Source organism: Phalacrocorax carbo, chromosome 4 (genome assembly GCF_963921805.1).
Source record: "Phalacrocorax carbo chromosome 4, bPhaCar2.1, whole genome shotgun sequence".
Taxonomy (NCBI): domain Eukaryota; kingdom Metazoa; phylum Chordata; class Aves; order Suliformes; family Phalacrocoracidae; genus Phalacrocorax; species Phalacrocorax carbo.
The window spans coordinates 36,563,049-36,584,295 of NC_087516.1; the positions used below are offsets into that span (position 1 = coordinate 36,563,049).

Here is a 21,247-nt window from a genome sequence, read left to right on the forward strand (position 1 = left end):
CCGTCCTCGGCTTAAATAGGGCGGCGCCGGGTGAGCCGCGCACAGCCGTGGTTGTTGCCGCCGCCGCCGCTGCTGCTGCCGGGAGGTGAGCGGGGCTCGGGGGTGCCGCCGCTGCCGCCCGGGGGCGAGGCCGCGGGGCTGCCGTGCTGAGGGGCGGGCGGGCGCGGGGCGGGGGGCCGTCAGTCAGGGACGCGCCGGCCGCAACCTGCCCGGCCGCTGGGGCCTGCCGGAGCCGCCGCTGCCGCTCGGCCCTTCACCGCGGGGCTGGGGCGGCCTGCGCGGCCGCTGTCACCTGCGGGGCCGGGCGCTGAGGGGCGGCGTGCCGGTGCCGCCGGTCCCTCAGGCTGCCTCCCGGAGGGGTGCGGGCTTTTCCCTCCGCCCCGCGATGGGGCCGGCGTCCCCTGCAGCCGGCTGGGCTCCCCCGCGCACAAAAGCCTTCAGGAAAGCGTAGCCGGCTGTCTCCGGCCTCCCCCCCCAAGCGCTGCGGCAGCTCCGGCTGCCCGGGCATTGTTTCGGCACGGCCCGGCACAAACAAGTCGGGCCGGGGGTGATCGCTCCGGTCGGCCCCCGCTGCCGGAGGAGCAAAGCCCCGGGGGCAGGCGGCAGGCTGGGGAGCGCAGCGCTGCCGGCTGGCCCGGTGGGTTTAATGTTTAGTTGCTGGACCTTGCCGTCAAGTAGGTTGTGCTTACAGGCATGAATGCGGCGTGTACTTGGAGCAGCTTTTTTTTTTTTTTTTTTAAGCAGCTGAGAGTGCGTATGGAAATGTAGCGTGAGGCAAACTGGCCTAAAATGGAAGGTTGAGTGACATTGACTTTGCAGGCCTCCTTTCTGTTGTTAGGTAGGTCTTGCAGTACTACAGCACGGGGATTTAGCCTGGTTACACGATGCTTTTGTTTTAGGATGTGTACGTTTCTTGTTCTTGTTGAACAGGAATGGCAACGCTTGTAGCCTCCTGAGTTTCTAAAGGGCATGTCTGTGAGCTGTCTGGGATATTACAGACACCCTCTTGAACCTAGTAATCCATCTAAACATATGCCTGGCTTGGGTTAGAGTCTGAGATGTGATGGTCAGGTCCTGTGATAGGAAAGAGTGACAGCTAAAGAAACTGCTATCGAAACCCCATGATTCTCTATCTGCACCTGGACCACAGAGCTATTCTATTCCATGTGGTGTTAGCCGATTTTTTTTTTTATCCACGTTGCTTTACAGGGAACCATGCAGTCCCTGAACCTGCTTGGGAGTGTTTGTATTTGCCCATCTCTGCTTTGGAACGTGTTCTCAAACTCACAAGCTGAGATTTTTCAGCTCAAGAGTCTTAGATCAGATTTCTTGGATCAAGAAGTTCTGAGTGCAAGAAGGCATTGAGTTTACCGGAAAATGCTTCTCCTCTTGCAATGATAGCAGTGTTAATAATGAAAAAAAATTGAAATAGAAAGTTCCTCATGGAACCGTACTGTTACTGCCTGATTCCTTAAAGTTCAAGGATATCTAGCTTGCTTGTATTGGAATATGAAAATGTCTGAGGATGGCTGATGGGGAAAATCTAAAGCTTGTAATTACAAGTAGCTGTTGTGTGTAGTCTGCTCAAGGTCTTGAGCAAATGGCCTTAGCCAATTCTGAGGACTGCATGATGATAATGAATTTAAAAGGCAGCTTTTAAATTTGGTAGATGCTGTTTTACAAGTACAGATCAGCCAACATGAGGTTGGAAGTAAGTCTTTAGTTCTTGAGAAGCAAACCCCCAAGTAACCTTCTGCGTCAAGGGCAAGTACAAGGTTGGTATTGACAGAAGAACAAAACTGGTAATTCAAAATGGAAGGAAAGACAACTTTAAAATACTTATCTGGGTAAGCGACTCCCCTGTTTCTTGAGTGAAGTCTCTGTAGCTGACTCTCCCCTACCTCATCACTCCCCTAGAAATTAATACCTTATGGGATTTCTTGGGGGGAGACAGAGGTGGGTTATACCTTCTTTGTCCTGGGTGTGTTGATCCCCAGTGGGGAAGAGTAAGCAGTTTCTTATCTCACTTTACCCTCCAGGAAAACACCACTTTGACTCACGTGAGCAACAGAAGATAGTAGTAGGTTATTGTGTTTTGGGTTTTTTTGTCTAAATCCTGGTACTACAGTTGATTGACGTGGGTACACTCAAAAAGGCTAATAGCACCAAGCTCTTCAAATTTTCAGCAGAGAGGGAGGGATATTCTGGCCCAAGGTGTTACATTGCTTGATAAATTGGGTTTCTGGTAGTCCAATGAATAGACTGTCTGCTGCATCCTACTTCCCCGCTGTGCTAAATTACAAATTCATATATGTAAAATATCTTAATATGTTAAATCTAATGAGTGGTAACTCCCCAGAAATCCTTACAAATAGGAGAGGAGGTGACTTGTTCATTGCTAAATGGTTTTGTGTGGGAGTTTATAATGCAGTGTGGCTCAGGGAAGCACTGCTGTACAGCATTGACCTTTACAGGCAGTAGGCTGAACCCTGGCTGGGGGCTTGCGTTTCTGCAGATCCTGCCTGACTCCTGAAACAAGGACACTTGGTAACACAAGGCTTCCACTCTCTCTTGCTGCCTTTCATGTTGGGAGATATTCATCTACAGAGAGTAAAATATGATAGTAAAGTACTTCTTTTTGGTTAGGATTTGAGTCTCAGTAGTACTGGTAGTTTGTCCAAAACTGACTGGAAACAGCTTGCGTAGTTTTATAGAGATTTAGAGGAAAAATGTGTTTTGTACTTGGACCATGTACAGCTTATAGTAGAAGTGCATGATGTCCTGTTTCTGGCAGGCTTTTTATATGAATTACTATTCTTAAACCCAGAACTCTTAAGCTTTTTACTTTTGTACTGTATGTGCCTTGTTTCCAAAACTTGCGCTGCATCCTCAGGTGAGGATGGATTAGTTTCCTAGGAAAACTGGAAGAAAATGTTTACTCTTACTACTGACTCAGAGGAAATGCAGGGTTACCTTAATACCTGAGGTCAAGGGGTTGCTTGGTTTGTCATAATCTTTCTTGTGATGCTGGTGTTGGGAGGTCACTTGGTGAACCAGTTGCTTCTTGTAAGTACATACTGATCTGTCTGGTCTCATAGGGTTAAGGGATGTTTTCTGAAACATCCTTCTGAATGTAAACACTACCTAGTGTGATGCAAGGTGGCTTTGTGTGCCTGACCCAGGCTGTCTTCCACTAGACTTCAGGTGACAGAAGTATGAGTAAGAAACCCATTCTTGCAGCATTTGAGATGAGCACTTGAAGCATGTGTTAACTTGATGTTGCATACTGGGCTTTGTGAATAGTAGCCTTTTCCTGGGAGGAGTGGAATGAGTAAGTTGGTATGTTCTATTCAAGTTGTTAATGCCACCAGGAGGCTGCTAGTTTGTAGCAGTTTGCCTCTGTAGGGTGATTTGCATCTAAAGTGTAGTTGGATTGAGGTTAAATTAACAGAGGATTGCCAGGATGTACTTGCAAATCAGGGTTGTAGGGATGCAATTCTAATGCATAGTAATTTAGGCTGCAACGCAGGTTTTTGTAAGCATCTTCTGTGATCTTTGAGGACCAGAACTCCATACCTAGAGTACTGTGTACAGTTCTGGTCCCTGATATACAAAAAGTGTGTGGACAGGCTGGAAGGGGTCCAGAGAAGGGCCACCAAAGGTGATCGAAGGCCTGGGAAGCCTGCTATACGAGGATAGGCTGGGAGAGCTGGGTTTGTTCAGCCTTGAGAAAAGGAGGCTTAGAGGGGATCTCATCACCATGTACCAGTACTTAAGGGGCAGCTACAAAGAAGATGGAGACTCCCTTTTCACACGGAGTCACATGCAGGGGACCAGGGGGAATGGACACAAGTTGCTCTTGGGTAGATTCCCATTGGACGAGAAAGAAATTTTTCACAGTGAGAACAACCACTTCCCTGGGGAGATTATTCCAATGGGTGACTGACTCTGCAACATTGGACACCTTTAAGATTCTGCTGGACAGGGTGCTGGGCCATCTTGTCTAGACTGTGCTCTTCCTAGAGAGGTTGGACTAGATGATCCCTGAGGTCCCTTCCAACCTGGGATACTGGGATTTTGTGAGAAACTGGTAAGACTGTGTAGTGAGTCTGTGTATAGGCATGGATCAAAGGAAACTTAAATTGATCACTGTCTCAAAGGTTTTAGTGGGAAGTATCAGGGGGTTTTTAATATAGAGGGTTGCCAAATGCTGCTGAAGGACTGAAACTGCACAAAAGGCATTGAGCAGGTTCTTGTCACGTGGTTCAGCTTCTGAACTTGAGTAAACTCTAATGACCTCATTGGTGTGCACTCAATTACTTGTTGGACATCATTAAGAGGCAGGAATCCAGGTGTTGCTTTGTTTGATTGCAAGAGGATTTGCAGCCAAAGGTCTGAGGACAGGGCTGTGACTTTCCCCGTAGATGGGGCCAGAGCATTGACACATCAATATCTGATGTAGTCCTTCTTAAAGGTTGCAGCAAGAGTCTTAACTTCAGTTGCAGCTTATGAAGGAAATCACCATGGCCCAACTGATGGGGCTGAATCCAGCTTGTAGGCTGCTTCCCTCTGGTCCTGCCTTGTCCCAAATGCAGGAACAGAAGGTAAACCAGTAAAGGCAACCTGACCACCACCGCATGATGACCTGTGGTTGCTCAGAGTCAGACTGTGGGGCTGAAGGGGGTTGGAGGCCAGGGGTGTGTGTGTGTATGAGTGAATATTAAGGACTTGCTGGTTGCTCTCTGTGCACGGAATGGGTTCCTCACTAACAGTTTTTAGTTCTTCCCTCTTTACTGTTGCAGGAAAGTGAATCTGTCAGTTACTCTTGTTATAATTAATTTAGCCTTAAACGGAATTTCAATTAAAGTTTACAATTTATTGAATAGAGACAAGCAAGCAGCGCTGGATGCACGGGGGATCCTTCTACCTAACATGCATACCGTCATACAATACTACAGGGTTTATATTCAGTTACTTAATAACAATTAGTAAAACCACGCCTAAGTTTACACTCATTGGTCAGTGATAAGCATCCCACTTGCCGTTGGTCAGCCGTAGTTAAATCAGCCACGCTTGCCATGTAGATTAGCATGCATGCTCTTTACAGGTGGGTGGAGGGGGGCAAGTCTCTTTGGTCCTGAATTGGGTCGGTGGTCGCAATCTCCCCCTGCCGGAATTACCTTTCCCCCAGTTTTCATGCTTCAGCGCCTTCTGAGCCAAGAAGTTCCCTGTTATCACTACTGGCTGATTTGTGGCCTTCCCTTATCTTGGCGCTCTCCTTTGTATCAGGATGTTTCCACTGTTAGCAACAAATCGCCAATCAACATTCCAACCATTAAGACAGTTAGGAAGTCAATTGAACGGCCCTTGGTTACACAAGCAAAAACAGTTCCATATTGACACGAATCAGATGAACACATTTTACTCTTTTAAAAGGAGGGTTTATAGCTCTGAAGCCTGGCTGGGCAATCTAGGTGATTTTGGGTAAGATGAGATTTCACTTTTTAATGGGGGGGGGGGGGGGGGGAGAGGGAGGTAGTGTGATTAGACTGTTCAACAGTACTTGGTTTGTTCAGGAAAGTCCTTTGTGTCTAAGGAGAGGCTGTCACACCATACATGACAGACAGGCACCACAGCAGACATCTTGCTTTTGTATTCATGTTATACAAGGCTTAAACTGAGGATTCTCCCTCAGGTCTCAATTACCTATGCTCCTTTGCTTTATCTTGAGGGTGGTTGTGGTTTTCTTGCTGGTTACAGTCTGGTGCTGTCACAGGTGATGGTAAGACCTCAGTCAAGTTACTGTCTTAACTGCAGGGCAGGGGGAGAAAATTCTGGGAGGACTTGCATGCAATGTTTGGAGTTGGATAGTTAAGGCGTAGTATTACAATGTCTGTCCCTTTACCCAGCTGTGCTGTCTTGTTTCCTTCTGGGAGCTAATGCCTATCTAGTCAACTAGACAAGAGTTAATCTAGCTGAGAACTAGCATCAGAACTAACCCAGGGAAATGGTGTTTGCCAGATCACTTCCCTAGTGTGACTGTACAACCAGACGAGTGCCTGGCCAGCACAAAGAGGGCCATGGGACCATGTATCTGGGACAGGTTGGACTGACTCAATTTTAAACTGATTGTAAATGTGCTCTGAGATTAGGATTACGTATGTTTTTCAAACGAAAGGATTTCTCTTGTTAATAGCTAAAGCTATTTGTTGCACCTTCTTTTATACTCAATAAAGGAGCTAAAATGTAATTTTGCACTTGCCCTTTCAAAGGATGAGTGGAGAAATAGCTTGCACAGGTCTGTTTTACTTAAGTCTACAGCATAACCCTTAACAGTAAGAAAACAACAAACTGCAATGGCAAGTAGCTGTCAGGATAACTCAAAGGGATATAGGCAGCTGATCCCATGTTCTAGCATATTATAGTGAAAACATTTCAGGGCCATATTGTTCATAATAAGAGATAGGCAACTTGTCTCATAGCTTTCTTCTGCCTGCAAGAGGCTGTAGGAATAACACAGCCACTTCTTTTACACCATGTGGCGGACCTGCCTTTAGGGCAGGCCACTGCAGTGCCAGTGTGCTGTTCATCTAAATATTAGGGTAGAGAGGAAGAGAGGCTGTTGGTTCTTGGGGTTGTTTTCTTTGCAATACAGAAGCTGACGGCTGCTCTCCTGTTATCTTCTGTTGCACTCGAACGATGTCTGGCTATGGATAGACAATAGGCAGGCTGCTGCCCACTGTAAATAGCCCATTGTAAGCCAAAAGCAGGAGCGGCAAAGACAGGCAGAGTCCTGCCAACTTGGGTCATTGCCTTGAGATACTGGCTCTGCTGTAAAGAATGAGTCCTGGGTGCTGTGGGGTGTGTGCGTGTGTGTGAGCAGAGAGCTGGCTTTGCTGAGCCATACTGAACTCCTTAGCGTAATTGATACAATGAGTTCAGAGGTAGGCTTTCGTGGGCTGGATTTTGGAAACTACTGCTTGTGTGGAGGTGGCCAGGACAGGTTGTTATCGCTGAAGCAGTTTTGCCCTGTTGTGAAAACTACTTTCCCATATCTGGTATTTTTTCTAAACTTAAAAACAAACCAAGGTCTACTGGTTGCATTGAGGAAAAAGTGCTTTTGATGTCAAATGTTCTCCGTTGTCCTCCAAGTGTTTTTTGCTATGTGTAGCAGCCTGAGTATCACAGACTGGTCCTTTTCTTGTCCAGGATCATCTTCCTTTGGGTCTCCAGCTGTGACTTCCAGTAATTTGCTATGTCCTGTCTTGTGCTGGGTCTGAGTTTCTGAGTCTGATCCTTGTGGTCCAGATCCTGTCTGGATGAGAAGCAATTGCAGGACCTGAGTTTGTGAAGAGAACGTGGGTTTTGTCTCACTCAAGACAAGCAGGATTAGTGGGGTCTTTCCTTGAGGAGAAGGACTGAAAGCCAGGCCGTAGCTCCACTGGGAACATATTTGTATCTCAAACTAAAGGCTCTAAACTTCTCTCCTTTGGTCATGGTAAAGACTCTGGATGTCTGATGTGATTGGAGCATGAGCCAAGTAAATGCTGAGATGGATCAAAGAAGACCAGGAGGCATTGAAGCCCCCTTTCTTGATGGGGTATACTTGAATGCATATGTTAAGATTGTGAATTTATTCTCTGTTGCATCTGGCTTTGTCTTCTATCAATTCTTGTTTTCTGTATTTGACTTAGCAGGCAGTGTTAAAGCTGGGACTTGCTTAGTCTTGCAGAAAACTCTGTCCTAACCCTGGTTTTTGTGCTGATGAGGCAGAAGGTGTAATAAAGCCATCCCTCAATATAAACCTGAGCAGCAACAGGTTTCATTACATAACTGATAATTTTCAGTATAACTGCTTGAGAAAGGTTTTATGTTACAGGCTGCTCTACAAACAGCTGGTCAAGGAAATGAAAAGTAGTGACATGCATCTTTTTTTCTTCACCTAGGCTGAAATCATAGCAGCTCCTTGGCTACAGTGGGACTCTTTATGTGAATGAAATGATCATGTTTGCTTCAGTTCTTGTTAGCTGTAATGACATCACAGCCTTTTGAATACATTGCATTCCTAAATCATATAGCGTGTGTGTGCAGGACACATCATGACTAATGCAGAGAGGAAAGCGAGTATCTGTTCTTTTAAAAGCCAAAGTTGTTATTCTGGGGCATGAGAAGAAAAGAGATAGCTTGCTGTTAGCCCTTACATACGTTACAGCCCCCTTTACTAGTTCCATAACATGGTGTCTTATGATATACCCAAAATTAACTTGTAAGCCAAGACTTCCTTGTTGGAATGACCTTTTATTCTTACTGTTCATCTGTGTATATTTAAACTTAAGAGGTAGTTTTCATGCCTGCAATGCATGATTTGGTGCATAAAATGCAACAGCGTGGTAATCGTAACTACTAAGTCAGTAATTGATTTTTTTAAAAAAATTTTTATATGCCAAGGAAGATGAAGAGGAACCTTTTCATCTTCCATTACTAGAGCCTTGGGTGTTGTGGATTTTGAGCATGGTCTGCTGTGTGTCACAGTGCAAATAACAAAAAGGCATTTCTATGGTGGCCCTGCACGGCGAATGTAGATGATGTAGCCCTGTACCCTGAGGCTATGCCATATAAGCTAAGAGTGTTGGGGAGAGAGGGCAGCGCCTGCAGGCTGGGGAGCACTCCGTGGGTCCAGGGCCCTTCCAGAGGTGGAACTTGATTCCATGCTGACACTGCCCCTATCTGTGACCTTACTTCAGCCTGTCCTTCTGCTAACATTGTGAAACTACGGGCCCTTTGGACTATTATTATGGCTTTTTGCTGTCTATAGTAAATCCTTGTCCAAATACTGGTTAGACTTTTTGTGAATTAGGCAACTCTTCTGTTGCCTGGTTGAACAACCGATTGCATCAGCGAAGATTTCAAGGGCAGACTATGAACTAGAGATTCTCCTGTAGAAATATGAAATCTTAGCCTGGTATGGTTGGTTTTTTAAAACCAAGAAGCATATAATTCTGCCTGCTTGGATTTCAGCGTCTCCTGTGCTGCTGTCCTGCAGTGGTGTATAGTCACACAGTATGTTTTAGCTGTTTAAACACACGTTTTGACGTCCTTTAGGTCCGGTGTTTAATTTTATTGTCCATAGGAAATGGCCGGACCTAAATGATCTGAATAAAGAGGTCAGGGCTCTCCAAGCAAGTAGAGCTCAGTGCAGGGAAGCGTTGCTTCCTGCCTGCCGAGAGCGGCCATTGTCAGCGCGGCTGGGTGGCCGGAGGCTGAGCTGAGCTGAGCTGGTGACAGGCGCCTGTGAGCGCTGCGGCCGGCCGGGCGCCCGTCGGCGGGCGGTGGGGTGACTGGGTGCGGGCTGCCATTGGCCCCGGCAGGCCAGCTGCCCGCTGCTTACCCCTCACCTAGTGGGCAGCCGCTGGTGCGTTTGGCATGTGACAAATGTCCCCGGAGACCTTGGCGGTAGAGGAGAGCACCAGCTGAGCTGACTGCAATCCCTTTTTTTTCCCCCCTCCCTGCAGCTGGTTCTTGCTGTGGAATAGCCATGTCGGCGAGCACCGGCGGGGAGCAGCCTCTTTCGGCTCTTCCTTCTATGTGAATGTGAAATCAAATGTGCTTCCTGTGCTTGATTATATCGCTGTGTGCTGCTGCCTTGGGCCTTCTTAGATGCTGCTTCAGTCTGCCTCATGACCAGAGATAAATTGCTGGCAGGGTGCTGGGAGAAATAGGAAGCTTGCTAGCATAGAGGAGCTATGGGAGGATATCAGCTGCGAAGGCAGCTTGCTGCTGTGAGCTTTCTGTGCACAATTGAAGGGAGAGTAGAAAAGAGAGAGACCGAGTTTATTTAATGAACTTAAGAGATGAGATAAAAAACCCTGCTCCTGGTATGCTACTATAGGATTAAGACGCTCTCTCTAAGCCTATTGCAGGCAAGTTAACATCTTATACGCCAGTGCTCACTCTCCCTGACTTCCCTGTTTGACAATTACTGTTTAAACAGTCTTATAGTACAGCTACTCTACAAGTAAGTATTTAGTGTTTGTGAAATGCTGTCCTTCAAAAAAAAAAAAGGCAAACTATTTGTTTAAAAAAGTACTGTTTGTTAAAAGCAATATTCAAACCCTGCAGGAATTGCTTCTTGTCAACCCCACCTGTTTTTCTCGAGTATGAACTAGCTTGCTTACCTAGTTGCAATACTGAAGTCCAAAGTTATTGCCTGCCTAGTGGCAGATAAAATTATTTTGATAGTGGGAAGCTAGCAGGACAAAGCATACATCGCTCCCCAACTACAGAGAATCAAAAGGAGATTTAAAATCTTTGTGTGTAACTTTATTTCATATCAACAGATTCCAGCATCGGGACAAGTGCACTGAACTGCAATGCAAGCACATGAGTTGTTTAGACACCTACGAATGCCAGAGCTTGGGGATGTCAGACAGTATGTGCGTACCCTTCCAACAAATACGCTGATGGGCTTCGGTGCTTTTGCAGCTCTCACGACCTACTGGTATGCAACAAGACCGAAAGCACTAAAACCACCATGTGATTTAGCAATGCAATCTGTGGAAGTAGAGGTAAGTGTCACTTAATGGATGCTGTCATTTGCTGAATTTTGAATCCTAAAGGCAGCATTGAGGAGACAAAACTCTGATTTACATAAGTGTTTCTAAACTTTTAATTTTGGGGGGAATACATTTCTGGGAGTGTTTTTCTAAAACACTTGAACGGGCTTGAACTCAGTTTTTTGCTTTTTGAATTTGAAAACCAATTTGAGGGTTGAGGTCATCGTGGTGGTAACTAGCATGGGAGAAAAAAACTTTGTGCCTAGAAAACTGAGCTTCAGATCTGACTGGTGGGAGGAAACTTGTGAATGTTGGAATTGGCACAGTGTAGCTTTCAATTCCTGAACACGTGCTTAGGTGATGACCTATTAAATTAGGTCTTGGGGTCAGAGAATGTATGCTGGTGTATACTGATTAGGCTAATACTTTACTGTTACAATATTTAGCTTATAATAGCTGACAGATGAGACTTTATATTGGGTTACAAGCATGAAGAGGGTACTAACTGTCCTCAGATGATCTGTGGAAAGGATCTTAGTCCTGCTAAGAGATGCCAGCCGTAAAGTAAGTTGAAATTAAAGCAACCACATGCTAAACTCTGGATATGCTAGTTTAGCTTTTGTTTTATGCCCTTTAGAGTCAGAGTTGCTGTTAGGTGGTGTTTTTGATAATAGTGAAGTCAAATTTGCTTAGAAGCAAATACAGTCAACTGATTACGTGGCTAAGGTTTCCTGAGCAGCAGTTGTAACAATTTCCCTGTTCACTACAGAATCAAGATTTTTTTTCACTTATTTAATTCTTTCAAGAGTGCCTCTGTATTTCTTCGGGGTACACAGGGTGTTTCCTTTTTTGAAGGAAGGAGCCAGCTTTGAAAGGTTGTGATATTCAAGGGAGGCAATTACAAAATGTAGGATTGTAAGACTGCTAGTTCCTTGCATTACTCTTGATAGTGAGAAACTACCACTATAGATTTTTTTTTAATGTATACTTGCAACTGAAGTATCTCTTTTCAGTGCATTCCTCTATGTGGATCAACTGCATCCAGTTGTCCTGTATCAAGAGCAATTAAAATGGCTGCTTCTTGTGCTTAAGAGTAGATGTGACTGCAAACTGATACAAACAAATGTGGCAGAGCAGTTTGAAATTTACAGTGGTTAAACTTCATGCAAAATTCTGTCAGCCTCCAATCAGGCACTTTCTTTGCAATGTTTAATGATATTGAAATTGAATAATGAACCATTAGCTGGCCCCCTCACTCAAAAGTTTAGTTAGTACCACTTATTTCCTGATCTTCTTCCCAGTATGGTATATAGTAAGCTTACTTGGCGCATCATGTTACTATAGCAAGTAAAGGTCTGCTATTAGAATTACACAAAAGGGAAACAAAAATATGCTCTGTCAATGTGATAATTGCCAGTAATATATCTTTTTTCAAGGAACATGTGTAGAGTAAGGATCTGGAGGTTAAATCTTACTTCTCTTGGTGAGCTTTCCCAGTCCTGACAGCAACCACTGAGGCAGTGAGTGGAATAGTCTTGTAGAGCAGCATGTCCAGCAGCAGCTGGAATAGACTAGCAGTGAAAGCTTTCCAGCTGTGGAGGGCCTCACTAGTCAGTATAGTCTTCAGTATATTTGGGGGGGGCTTTGCATTGGAAGATGGTCAAACAGTGGCCCTAACTGCCCATAAAACCAGTGACAAATGCTTATTTGCTTGAGACTCTTGACAGCAGTCTCAGTTCACTGCCTTTACCTCTTCAAGCTAAATTGCTCAGCACTGCTGGATTCTGCGATTGAAATCATTGTTTGGTAGTATGAGACTTCACTAAACTACTTAATGCATCATTGATCCATATTGTACTAATTAACATCAGCTCTCGGATCAGAGCAAGATAGGTATAACAGCATTATTTTTTCACTGCCTCTTCAGAAAATGTTTTAATAGGAAGACTGAACATAGTAAAACTTAAACAAAAAACAGCTGCATGTGTTAGCATGTCATGGTGATAAGAGCTCAGACTTTGATAGTGTGTTGAAATGACCCAAGATCTATCCAGTTTTGTTTATTGACAGTTCAGATACGGCCCTTAAAGTAATGTTGTAAACTGTATCAAACTGTAATGAAATGAGCATGTACGTTTTGAAGCAGATTTCAAGTGTCTGTTAGAATTAGTCCTTTTATAACAGTAACAAGAGTATAATGCAGTGCTTGGCATTCAGTTTCTCCCTTACATTTCGCTTAGAATGTCACTTGACTTCCTCATTCTTATACATGTGTTAAGATGGATTGGCACTCCCACAGAAGAACAATATCAAATACTGCTCTCAAGTTATGTCTTAACTTTTTTTCCTGGCTAAGCAATACAATATTAAAAGGTCTAGGGAGTAAGCAATGTGCTTAAAACAAGACATGGCAGAAAGCAACTCTTCTCTACTGTTTTAATATCTAATTTACCTTTTCATTAATAATAATAATTTTGGACTACAAATAAGCTTCTGCTTAATTCTTACTTGTGACTTATTTCCTTTGCCTCTAACAAAGTTAAATGAAGTCAGTGACTGGGGTCAGGTTTCTACATGTTCTGATAATAAATCTTCATAGGTTTATATGGGAGAAAAAATAATCCTATTTATTACTGTTCCAGGTCATTTCCCATCTCCAGAAAGCTTTGATTTGGTAGGCCAGTGCCCAGTGACCCATTTTAACCATCACTGAGTGAGCGTAAAAATGGCATGCTTAGCTGAATATCAGTACAAAGAGTTATTGAAAGTATCAGCTTTTCTAGAGTAGATGCCACAATTAAAAGATGTGGAGCACTATTTTTGAAGTATGCCTACTACAGTTGCATGTCACTGAAAGAGACCCTCTTGTCTTCAAAGCTTCTAACCTGATCTCGCTTCAGGAGAACTTCTTGGAAGTATAGGAGAAAATCTTCCAGGATCCACCTGAATCCCTTGTCTGTAGGAGGGGAGACAAGATTAATGAAGAGTAATTCTAAATAAAGTCTGACTACTGTGAGACTGCATTGCTGAGATTCATGCTATATTCAACCATGCATTGTATTGTGTAGAATTTCAGTGCTACAATAATGGTAGAAATAGGGCATTAGTCCTGTGTTTTGCAAAGCCTGTGCACCTTTAATGTCTGTAATTGGTTCAACAAGGCCAAGTGCCGGGTCCTGCACTTGGGTCACAACAACCCCAGACAACGCTACAGGCTTGGGGAGGAGTGGCTGGAAAGCTGCCCAGCAGAAAAGGACCTGGGGGTGTTGGTTGACAGCCAGATGAACATAAGCCAGCAGTGTGCTCAGGTGGCCAAGAAGGCCAACAGCATACTGGCTTGTATCAGGAATAGTGTGGCCAGCAGGAGCAGGGAATGTACTTGGCACTGGTGAGGCCGCACCTTGACTATTATGTGCAGTTTTGGGCCCCTCAGTACAAGAAGGACATTGAGTTGCTGGAGCATGTCCAGAGAAGGGCAATGAAGCTGGTGAAGGGTCTGGAGAGCAAGTCTTATGAGAAGTGGCTGAAGGAACTGGGGTTGCTTAGTCTGGAGGAGGCTGAGGGGAGATCTTATCGCTCTCTACAACTACCTGAAAAGAGGCTATAGCAAGGTGGGTGTTGGTCTCATCTCCCAGGTAACCAGAGGAAATGGCCTCAAGTGGCACCAGCTGAGGTTAGATTGGATATTAGGAAAAGTTTCTTCACCGCGACAGGGTTGTGAGGGATTGGAACAGGCTGCCTAGGGAAGTGGTTGAGTCACCATCCCTGGAGGTATTTAAAACATGTATAGATGTGGTGCTTAGGCATACAGTTTAGTGGTGAACTTGGCAGGGATAGTTAACAGTTGGACTTGATGATCTTAAAGGTCTTCCAACGTAAACAATTCTATGATTCTATGTTAGATCCTATTCAAATAACATGAAATCAGCCAAACATTCCAGTCCTAAGATTGAGATATTTTGAAAATCATTGGTCATTACAACAACAAAATGTTTGCTGCAGACAGAAGTTTCCCTGATGTTACACAAATATTCTGGGTAAGGACCCTTTGGACAGGCTCTTAGAGTAGCAAGAACTGCTATTTTCAAGCAAGTATAGACAAATGCCATAATATTTCCCAGTAGATGAATTCAAACTGGGAGCATAAGGTAAGGTTTAAATGATCTTGAGCATATCCAGCTGTATTCCACTGCATCTCTGAAGAATATTGAACTCCTGATGGCCTTCACAAAAGAAGCTGGGTGTTTTTCAGCAAAACTGGTACTCTAGAGCTGTTGAAAGTTCAGTTAATCTCACTTTACTTTGGGTGAAAATGAATAAAGTAAGCAGAACCATAAGTTGGTCATGTTTCCCTTTACTGAAAAATCATGAGAACTGATGGGGTCTTTTCAACAGTAGCCTGTTAATATTTGTTTTTTCAGAAGGACAGTGCAGTCAATCTTGCATCTAAGCAGTGTGTTCTCTGTCTGATAAGTCTCATCCTCAAATATGGTTAGTGCCCCAGGCCCTTCAAAAACTGCTTTTGTGGTGCTGAGTAATAGGGCATGTAAACAAAACAGTAGTAGCTCAGATAAGGAGAAAAAAAGTTTCTTGACTGTTGCCAAGGAATGGCTTGGGATATTCACCTGACGCAGGAACTGTAGCATATCAAACATGGTATTGATGCATTGCATTTGTCAACATTACCTATGATTGTGGTTACGAACTATGTTGTGGGATCTTCCTCAGGTTAGCTCCAGAGGTGGTAAAACTGGGAAAATCTAGAAACTGACCTAGGTTATTCAAGATGTGCGAAATCAGCACAATAAAGCAAGCAGTCTTGCTTTTCTTCCCAGGCAGACACATGTACTAGTGATCTGTTCATTTCCTATGGAGTAGATGTTGGTCTGAGTGCAAGTATGCTCTTGAATTTCTAATGTTATGAATTTTCAGAGGTAAGCCAGTCATTAACTTGTTCTGGGTCATGTTCAGAGTGTACGTTTCTGCTTACTGTCAGAGGAGTGGCAAGCACTGCATTACGCATACTGTTTTGCTAAAACAAGTTAGACTTGTTTTAGTGTTAAAATATATTTTTTGTCTCTGATGTGCCTTTAATGTGCTAGCTCCTTTCTGTGGACATGGGCAATATGACATCTGCAGGTAAACCTATGTTTATCTAGCTTATACATGGAGAGCTACTGTCTGATCTTCTAGGGTACTTTGAAAACAGGAAAAGAAACCAATGGCTGGGAAGAGCCTATGATTGCATATGAATAGGTTTTTGATGTTGTGGATGATGACATAATTCAGGCACAGATATAGTTAGGATTTGAGTTAGTCAGGATTTGACTTTGAAAAAGCCAGGAGTTCTCTACACTGATAGAGACAGAATCATATGCAATGTTTACCCAAGACCCTCTGTTTAACCAGCTAGGGTCTTCCTGCTAAGAACTTGCTTGTAGGTGTCTGTCATCATAGTAGTACTAATAAATGTGGCCTGAGAGTACTTGCATAACTGCAATTTGTGAAACTTGATTGATACAAAATAAGATTATTTAATCAGCCACTCTAAAAAAAGGCTATGTTTAAGCTATGAATTATTAAATTCTTGTATTGACTTCCAAGTGTAAATTATGTAAATGCTCACCTGATCAAAAATGGTGACTTTAATCCTCAAGGTAGTATTGTCTTGACTACCTCTAACAAGATCAGGAGGAAACCTTTTCTGGTAAAATTGAAATTTAAACTGGATTAAGGGACTCAATTTTATCTGGCAAAGGGTATTTTACATATGAGAACATTTGATTTAGGGTGGTGTTGATCACCCTTAAAATCACTTAGGTTTTGAAACCACAGTTTGAAGTATGATTATGTTTTTTAATCTTAATTAGAAAAGTTGATTAGGATCTCAGCATTAATATTGTATCTAGAGAGCTCTGAGGCTGGAATGATTTAGAAAGCTTGCTGGAATTAGTAATGCTATACACTGCAATAATAGAGTAAAACATTTCTTAAGAAAAACCCTGTGTCTAGTAAGGAGTGTCAAAAGGCATTTTGTGGTTCTCATTTGTTCTCTGCTATTGTAGGTAGCTGAGGAATAATACCTAGCCTGACTGCTCCACTGCAGGGAGCAGGCTGACGATTTCAGCAATGTCCTGGGAAACCTTGCAGGTCAACTCCCGGTGGTGAAAAGAACTGAAGTTCTCTCAAACAGAATTTGCCAAGGCTTATAACAAAACTTAATGAATGAGGTGGTTTTATTCCTTCAGGAAACTGTGGTGTATTTATAACCAACAAGTGTGTCTAACCTTTCCAATTGGTTTTCTTAGGGTGGTGAGCATGCTCGAAGGTCCTCTCTTCTTAACAGTGATGAACTGTTGATTTACTACTATGATGATGTGAGAACAGCTTATGATATCTTCCAAAGGGGTCTGCAAGTATCAAGTAAGTCTAAAATTAAGATATTTTTTTTTTTCCAACGGTATGTCAGGAACTAAAGGTCTAGGCTCTTTTGAAATGCAGTTGGGGATAGGGGATGTCTACCTAGCAATATGATAAATGTATTGGGCGTGAGCTTTCTTGAAGGCAAGTTTAACTGACCTGCGAAGCTGAGTTGTGTGAATAAAGTCAGTGCTGTGTTCCTTAGCCTAAACCAACCCTGTTGCCTCTGTCCTTCCCCAGCTTTCCTCCCTGCCCCACCTAAAACAAAAGGGTTGTCTTCTGAAGGTGTCTGCGAAGAACCTAGAGGCTTAACACTGAGAGTGTAGTTAGTGTGGTGTTAGGACAGAGGAGTCGGGGGTTAAATTTTGAGTAACTTTTTATTATAATTTTTAGATAATGGTCCGTGTCTAGGTGTTAGAAAACCAAACCAGCCATATGAGTGGATCTCCTACAAAGAGGTAAGCAGTCTCTCTTAGTGCCAGACCTGCTTTTGCTTGCTGAGTCCGTTGATAAAACATCCAGTAAAGTGATATAACAAGTCTTAATTATTTATAAATGTTTTAACATAGTAGCAGAATATTGCAGAAAGGTTCTAGTTCCTATTAGAGTATCTTAAAGAAACAGCCTCAAATACATGTAAGGGGGAGAAGAGAGTATCTCCTGCACCTACTTGGTTTATTAACAGTTTTATTTCAGAATTTTTTGGGATTATCTTGGCAGCATTTAGCATCTCATTGCTGAATTGCTTAGAACTTGGACACTGCCTCTGAAGGGCTGCAGCTTCTCAGAGTCAGAGAAGGGGCTCAGACTGCTACTACTTCAGGTGCTTGCTTCAGAGGCTCATTTTACACTAGGAAAAATCCTGTCTACAGATGTTACTTGTGCTTATTGACAATTTATCTCCATAGTGCTGAATGATGGATGTATAGGGTGGTAACAGATACACTTCTAACTAGTAGCATGCTCCTTCACAATTGCTAAAAATATCTTTACGCAAATCTTTAAGAGCTGCGCACTTCTAGCTTGTTACTGATCTAATCAGTTATTGTCTTCAAATTTGCATAGACCTCACCTATTGCATACTTTTAAGGTCATTAGACACCTTTTGTATGTAGCAGACCTCACTTTCTCCAAGGTGATTTTGCTTGGCACTTGTTAGGTGCAACCTCTCATTAATAAAGCTTTTCTGTTTGAGTCATGTGACTAACATGGATTCAGGTCATGTGCTATGTGGAAGGAATTTAGTAAACTGCCTTCCCAAGCTTCATTTGTAGAACTACCTGGGTTTTGCCTCCTTATTCTCCTGCTTTTTGAAGGGAGAAATGCTATTCCCATAGGCACTGAATGAAGCAGAAGGATGGCATATGTAGTGCTTGCGATTGAGCAGAACTATAATGCCAAATTATTCCAGGGTCACTTCTGGGGTTTAATACAGATACAACAAAACAGCCTCTTTTGCATATGTGAGCTTAACATTTAACCTTACGCTTAACACTTTCAAGTCCAACTGGATTAAGTGTCTCTTGTGCTGCATATTAAGTGCAAGTGTAGTATCTACAATCAGTGCAGTGTAATGGCACTGCAGTGTTTAGGTTATCAAAGTCACTGAGGACATCTGAAATAGCCTAGAAAACTTCTACTTCATACTAGTTACTGGCCTTCTTTTTGTAAGACTTAAGGTAAAATATCAAGGGGTATATGCTGATGAGTTTGCTCTCTATTTTTTTTTATCATCTCTCTTTTTTGCCCCTCCAGGTTTCAGACAGAGCTGAGTGTGTGGGCTCTGCATTACTTCACCGAGGCTTCAAACCATCTCATGTTCAATATATAGGAATCTTTTCACAAAACAGACCTGAGGTAATATACTTGACAGTGTGTATTGGTGGTCTAGCTCCTATTGAAGTGGCCCACTCTTAGATCTGTTGCTTTTTGGCAGTGTACTGAACTTCCCTGCTAAGAGTCCATTTGGCACTGGGAAAAGGCTAAAGGCTGACATTGTAGACCCACAAGCCATAGACATGGCATCTTTAGCCAAGAACAAAAACTGATAATTGACCCAACTGTTAGTGTCATATATTGGTTTTTTGTTCCCGGAGCTGAATGTAGAAGGCTGGAGAGCAGGAAGAGAATCGGGGAATCCAGAAGAACATAACTCATTCTCCACTCCTTCCAGTTTGTAGAGGAGGGCTGTTTAATGGGAAGCTAATGTGGTACCTTATGAATGTAATCACCACTTGCTTTCTCTTAAAGTGACACTGGAGGACAAGGTAATTGAAAGTGGTTAGAAGTAACAAGGGGGTGTTTAAACGCTTCAAAACCCAAAGAAACATTTAGTGATTAAATATTTGGACAAATAGAAGGTGGCTAAAGGTGACAGTTCTATCTCTGCCAGGCCCTGAGGCACAAAGATTCTGGGAGGGAGAACTGATGATGAAGGCACTAACTGAAAATTAATTGCAGTTTATCAAAGGGGCAGAAGGATAGAAAATGACATAATTAAAGATCACCTGACAAAGCAAAATGATGTTACAAACCTGCGACGACTATAGGGATATTTAGATCGTTAGCTAGTGTCTATTCATTTTAACCCAGAAGTGGTTATAGATTGTTTCTAAAAATATTATGAAATATTTATTCTCTAGACTTATTAAATTATTTAACAGGGCTGAATTTTTTGAACCTATGTTTATGTAACAGTTACATAAACTGTTGTTTTAACAGTCTAAGCTTAGTAGCTTGAGCTGGTCTTGCTGCATTAAGCTGGTTCAATCCAAACCTGTATTAAGACAGGAGACTGGTTCTTAAGTTTTGTCAAAAATATGCTGTCCCTCTTGATTAAGCACTCCCAGCTGGATGCCATTATCTGGAGCCATCTGCAGTGTTGACAGGGTTAGAAGTTATATCAGTGTCTCAGGAGTGCTGGACAACAGCTTGCTGTTGGATCTCTTCTGATTTCAGTTTGTCACTGAGCCTTCCCTGCTGTCATTAAAATGCAAGTAGTATGACAAGTGACCTTGACCCCTGTCTTCCTCTCCAAACCATACCACAAAAAAACCCCTAAGTCTAGCCTTGTACGGATGAAACAGGCAGGTGGAACCCACTATTTTTTTCCAGACTTTGAAATCTTCAATAGATTGCTCTTTGGATTTACCTGCTGGAATTCTGGTTCTAACAGCTACAGTTTTATTTCTGTAAGAAAAAAGGTTGGGATGTCTCCAGCTAGGAAGCTGTGAAATGACATGGTGTTACAGGCTCCTCAGTTTAGTCTCCTGTGCCTATAATGTTATGAACTGGAAGTAAAAAAGGAAGCCAGATATTAGTGTGGTTCCAGTTTTAACTGTTTCTCTACAGGCCTTTGGGTGCAAAGTCCTTGACTGCTGGGTCAGTGGGCTTTCTGAGGGTGAGCATGGTAGCGTGGCCTGCTTTTGGATCAGAGACAAAATGTGCTTGAGTTGCATTGCTCCAGCAAGCTCTGAGTTGTTGGGTTGGGAATGAGCTGGAAAGACTCGTTTAAACCAGCAATTTAAAATCTGGTATTTTCCCTGTTGAAAACTACTGGATGGGTGTTGTGACATCCCCAACATAGTCACTAATCCAGACAGGAGATTATATGGAGGTTTTTTGTATGAAGTGGCTCACACTTGTCAGTTCAGGGAGCAACTGCTGGGGAAATCCCCTAATGCGGAAAATCCTAGCATGTTACTTGCTTAAATGTTTACCGGGGAAAAAAAAGCCAAACTTGGATTTTTAAATAAATATTACTTTCTCCTTGAGTAGGAAAACAGATGATCTCTTTTGCAACCAAGGAAGTTGTGTTTTGGATTGAGAAAATAGGACACTGAAATATACAGTGTCCCTTAATAGAAGATCAGAGCCATGTCAGAAAAGAAATTGAAACTTTCAGACCTCTGTCTATTCAGTACTAGTTGCTTGCTTGGTCTTTGAGAGAGAACTCAAGTGTCAAGGTTTGATATTTGTATTTAAATACTCTTAACCTTAGAAGCTAAAACGGAGTAAAAATGTCTTGGTAGTCCAGAAAATAAAGATGCTGGTTGTTGTATTGAGAATGATAGCATGTGAGGCTTGTTGGAGGCTGCAACAGGAAGTTTTTAGCACTGTGTGCAGCTTCTGAAATGCACTGTAGTAGACCACCACCCTATTAAAATAACTAACTTCAAGCTGCTGAACAGCAACACAGCTGCCCCTTTGTTACATGTACAGGTGGATGCTATCTAGGAAGAAATATTCAGTGGACCCTTTCAAGGCTGGTATAG

General features: G+C 43.0%; 1 protein-coding gene across 2 annotated transcripts in view; it reads left to right on the forward strand.

Annotated features, from left to right (window-relative positions):
• Positions 1 to 10: 10 nt before the first annotated feature.
• The window catches only part of ACSL1 (acyl-CoA synthetase long chain family member 1), a 47,649-nt gene continuing 26,412 nt past the window's right edge, over positions 11 to 21,247 (forward strand). For both annotated transcript variants that reach the window (XM_064449623.1, XM_064449624.1), the window contains exons 1-5: positions 11 to 85; positions 10,338 to 10,565; positions 16,862 to 16,976; positions 17,367 to 17,431; positions 18,729 to 18,830. In XM_064449623.1, coding sequence (XP_064305693.1) covers positions 10,371 to 10,565; positions 16,862 to 16,976; positions 17,367 to 17,431; positions 18,729 to 18,830 — 477 coding nt within the window. In that variant the 5' untranslated portion in view covers positions 11 to 85; positions 10,338 to 10,370. The remainder of the gene's footprint in view (positions 86 to 10,337; positions 10,566 to 16,861; positions 16,977 to 17,366; positions 17,432 to 18,728; positions 18,831 to 21,247) is intronic.